At 50.2% G+C, this 5,000-nt stretch overlaps 1 protein-coding gene across 1 annotated transcript in view; it reads left to right on the top strand.

Annotated features, from left to right (window-relative positions):
- dag1 (dystroglycan 1) overlaps window positions 1-5,000 on the top strand; it is a 28,529-nt gene that overhangs the window by 12,876 nt on the left and 10,653 nt on the right. The window contains exon 3 of the mRNA XM_068594558.1: window positions 402-1,066. Within this exon, the coding sequence (XP_068450659.1) occupies window positions 668-1,066 (399 nt within the window). The 5' untranslated portion in view covers window positions 402-667. The remainder of the gene's footprint in view (window positions 1-401; window positions 1,067-5,000) is intronic.

Raw genomic sequence — 5,000 nt, 5'->3', positions numbered from 1 at the left:
AGCTTGTGAGAGGAGGAGAGAGAGAAATGTTATACCAGCTAATCAGATTACTTTGCAGCATTGATAATATTACTCCTCTCCCTCCTCTTCTCCTCTCGCCGTGTTCACGATGGCTCTCCATCAACAATGAGATTTGCGTCGCACAAATCAGTTTAAGGGGCTGAACTTATCGAGGCATTGACTTCTGATTCAGTGCGAGGCGCTTTGAAGAAGAAAAAGAGGTGTTTTTATGAAGAGACTGAAGCTCTCTCACTCTCTCTCTCTCTCTCTCTCTCTCTCTCTCTCTCTCTCTCTCTCTCTCTCTCTCTCTCTCTCTCTCTCTCTCTCTCCTCCCCCTTTACTCCCCCCTTTGAGAGCGTCCCCCCCTGACCAAGCCTTCTGTCTTTGTGTGTCTCCAACAGATCTCCTGAGGTGCTCGGCACAATGGGACTCCTAAACCTCTGAAGGGGTTTCTCACAAAAGGGCCGAGGAGGAATAAAGCCGACGGAGGAAGACGAGGAGGACGAGGTAGAGGAGGAAGAGGAGGACGACCGGCAGGACCCGTTTGAAGAGGAGGGGTCTGCTCTATCTGCATGCTCCCTCCTGAGTCCCCCCCCTCCCACCCGGACATAATCTTTTTTTAACTTTTTTTTTTTTTTCGCGTCGTCGCTGACCGGCAGAAGAGAGGATGTGCAGCGCGGTGTCGGGTCGCGGGCGCGTCGGGGCGACGCCGCCCAGGACTAGAGCGCTGCTGCTGGGCCTCCTGCTGGTCTCGGCAGCGGCGGGCTGGACTCCCGTGGCGGCGGCGGCAGCGGACGACGGCGACGCCGAGATTGACGCGCTGGGCGGGATGATGTTGGCCGAAGCGGGAGGAGGAGGAGGAGGAGGGCGCCACCTGGAGGCCTCCATGAGCTCCTCGCTCCTCCGGGACTTCGGCGTCCGGGAGCCAGAGGAAGTCGCGCAGGACTCGGCGGCGGCGGCGGCAGCGACGACCGCCTTTCCGGACTCCTCGGCGGTCGTGGGGCGGATCTTCCGCATGACGGTGCCGAACAAGATGGAGGACGTTTACCTGGGCGACATCGTGAAGGTGAGTCAGCGGAGTTTGGCTTCCTGTCGCTGCTCTCGTGGCCCAGAGGCCTCGTGGGCTCGCCCTCGAGGTTTGATCGTGTTTTATAGACTTCTAAAAAGTGCAGTCGGCTCCTCCGTCAGGTGATTTGACGGAGAAATACCGAAGAAGTCGAGTTATAAACTGCTGCTTACTTCTGAGGATGGAAGGAGCTTGGCTCCTCTTCCTCTCCTCTTCATTTCTTCCTCTCCTCTTGTTTATTATTCCTCTGGCCCTCCATCCTCCTCTTCCTCTCAGACTTTAAATCTGTCTCCATCTTTGTCCATATGTGACTCCTCTCATTCTCCTCTCTCTCTCTCTCTCTCTCTCTCTCTCTCTCTCTCTTTCTCTCTCTCTCTCTCTCTCTCTCTCTCTCTCTCTCTCTCTCTCGCTCTCGCTCTCTCTCTCTCTCTCTCTCTAATTCAGGCTGAAGCTTTAATTTTTCACACTCCCTCCCTTCCTCTCCTTCATCACCTTTGCTATCTCTCCTCCCTCCTTTTCTTCTCCTCCATCACATTCCAGCCTTTCATATCCCGCCGCTAAACTTCCTCTCTTCAGCTTTTAAGTCCCACCCCTCCCTCCTCCCTCCACTCCTCCTCCTCCTCCTCCTCTCTTCTTTTGCTCCCTTCTTCCACCCTTGTCAAATCAGATCGTATCACTTGAGTTCCCCCCCAGCGCTGAGCGCCATGAACATATACTCTCACTGCGCTAATAAAACCTCCACGCGAGGCTCCGGAGAAGGAGAGAGAGAACTTAAAGAGGTCTGAACTGGAGAGCTGGTAACGTTAGCAGCACAGCTAACGAAGAACCAGCAGGAGGAGAGCTAGTAACGTTAGCAGCACAGCTAACGAAGAACCAGCAGGAGAGCTAGTAACGTTAGCAGCACAGCTAACGAAGAACCAGCAGGGGAGCTAGTAACGTTAGCAGAAAAAAATTAATCTTTTGTGCTTTTGGTTCTCGGGGAAAAAAAATGGAGGAGGAGGAAGAGTTAATAGTATTCTGGGTTTTTATTATTTGTTTCATACACGTGTGCCTCAAAGCATGTGTTGCAAATCCGGGTGTGAATATTTGGTTGGTGTATTTGCATGCAGATTATAAAAAGAGATACTCACAGGGAATTACCCCCCAGACACACACACATACACACATACACACACACACACACACACACACACACACACACACACACACACACACACACACGTGTGTGTCAGGAATGCATTACGTCATTGAATGTCCTCACAAAAATAGAAGTACAGGAATGCATGCATGCGGTGTGTACATGTGTGTGTCAGTTGGTCAGTACAAAAGAATGTGTGTGTGTGTGTCTGTGTGGATGTGGATGTGTGGACAATATCTGTTGTAAAGGCCTGATTCCCCTCAGGGGGCATTTTGAGGGGAAAACCAACTTTCTCCTCCTCCCCACTGAGTCCTCTCAATTCATTCTCTCCTTCATCGTCTCCTTGTTATCTTTCCTTCCTTCCCTCTTCACTGTCATTCTAACCTTTTCGCTTCCACATCAGCAACCTTCCTCATCTCCGACACAAGCAATTTTTATTTAATAAACATTGTTTTTGTCTGCCAACGCGAGCAACAGTTCCCGCCTCCCGTGTTCTCCGTGACGGGGCTTTAAAAAGCCGCCGACGTCACCGTGTCATTCCCGCCCGCCTGCCCGGTTGGTCCTTCTTAAAATACTCGTACCCTCGCAGCTCGTCATCTGCCTCTCGGCCTTCTGCGTGGTTTCTTTTTCCTTTTACAGGCGGTTCACCTCCCGTCGCTCCGGAGCGGTTCTCTGGCAGGGCGGCAGTGGAAAACTGGTATTAAAGGAGCGGGAGAGAGAGGGAGGGAGGGAGGGAGGGGGAGGCGACCCGGAGATAGAGCACAGCAGAACATATGAGTCACCCTCCTCGCTGCCAGCCAGCGCCGCCATCCGCTTTCCTGGCACCGCCGCGTGCCCGTGGCCGTGTTGCTATGTAATTAAACATGCAGCAGGCGAGGCTCTCTGGACTCCTACGTCCTAAATTATATGCTCCTCTGAATTCATTCATAATGTGGTGGTGTTTTCTTTCGTGTGTGTGTTTGTGTGTGAGACATGCATCTGGTGGAAAACATTCCCCTCTGTCCTCAGCCTTGTGTTTCACAGAGTCATTTTCCATTTGACCTTTACTGCATTTGACCTTTAGCACAGATAATTACTGCCAAGCAGCCACTGTTTGAAGGAGAAGGGGAGGGGCTTATTTAGTTTTCCCAAAACAATGTTCTTGTGGTCATGGAAAACCTGGAAAATTCAAGTTTTAAGATGAATTTCATTTTTTTTCCAGGTATACTGTATGCTTTGAATCCTTATTGTCAGATTAAATGCTACATTTTATCACTTTTTACTGTTTACACACAGATTTCACACAATGTTTGCTCATGGACATTTGGATTAAAGTCATATACATGTGATTAAGTTATGTAAATTTGGTTGAAAGTTATAGAAATTTGGTTAAAAGTTATGGCAATTTTGTTAAAAGTCATGAAAATTTGGTTAAAGTTATGGAAATTCATTGGTGAAAACCCTGCAAGAGCGCCGTAGATATACCAGTGCTTGTTGTCGTTATAGTTGTCATTTGCTTTCTTGGACACTGGCCCGCATCCTTCCAGAAACGCTTTGGTCGTCACCCAAAAAGGGGGCGGGGCCTCTCCTTTCGTGTGGTTTTAGTTTTCCTGGCTTGGAGAGTGGGCCCATATTTGGCGCTCAAAGGGCCAACAGTAGCCGATTTATATTTAGAAGCTGGACATTGCCTATTGGGGCAGTGGACGGCGTCGGTCATCACCGGTGTAATACTACTCGGGCATGGAGGGGGCGGGGGGAGCTAAAGGGAGCGGCGTCACCTGTAGCACGCCGCCATTGTTCTTCACAAGCGCCTCAAAAGCAAAAGAAGTGACGTAGGGCTGTTCGGTTTAGCGGTTTTTAAGTTTTCATCCGGTATGATTTTTTTTTACGTACCGTCATAGCGTTACGACTGTTGTTGCTCTTCGGCAGGCAGCAAAATTAATTTTTCACTGGGTCGGAACTACTTATCTGTCTTGGTTATAACTTTAGCCACGGTTAACACTTCATAACAACAGTTTGTAACACTAATGATTATACAATTATAAAATTACACTGCCTAACTGCATGCTGGGTACAGCTCTCCCACTATCACAACAAGAAGACACTCTGTCGCTGGATGAGACGGACCCTTCAGTTTTTTTTTTCTTCTCACCGACATCCCCCTGGGTCCTAAGTCCCTCCATGTTTAGCTTCCTAACATCCCTCTATGTACCAACATACAAACAGCTGCTCGCAACAGCTGTTCAGTTGGCCGGCGGTCCTTTTCAGCGTCAATAAATGAATGAATGTGTTTACTCGGGGAAAAAAATACAGTGATATAGCGTGAAACCGCCAGAATCTTACGTACCGCCCAGCCCTCGAGAGAAACTCTCGAAGCGGATCGGCCTCCTCTTCAGACGTAATGACGCGGGCCCTCCCCGTGTGCGCGGCGTCGCTCGTTATCCCCGAGCGAACGCGCTCGAGATGAGAGGAGTTTGCGTCGGCGCCGGAGCTCGTTAGCCGGGGAAAGACGGGCTAATGTTTTATTCACGCGGCATCAAAGAGAAACGAGGATAATCGCTGACCTCGGGACAAGCGAGGGCTCGGCGGCGGCAGCCGGGGAGGAGAGGCCTTTGTTGACGAGTACCTTTTTTTTTGCTCCTATCTCGCCGTGGGAGTGACGTAAGATGACGCGGGAGGAAGCAGGAAGTCTGCTGTTCCCGGTAGAAGTCAAACCAGATTTCTGGGATGTATTATCGAGAAGATGTGAATATTTACAAAACGTAAAATCATTGTCAAAACGCGGATCCGCGTCGGCCGGTTCGGGAGCGTTAACGG

This window comes from Clinocottus analis, unplaced genomic scaffold (genome assembly GCF_023055335.1).
Source record: "Clinocottus analis isolate CAN_PGR_092001 unplaced genomic scaffold, fCliAna1.0.p SCAF_3, whole genome shotgun sequence".
Lineage (NCBI taxonomy): Eukaryota > Metazoa > Chordata > Actinopteri > Perciformes > Cottidae > Clinocottus > Clinocottus analis.
The sequence above is the reverse complement of the archived record's forward strand: the minus strand, read 5'-3'. Positions and strand labels throughout refer to the sequence as shown.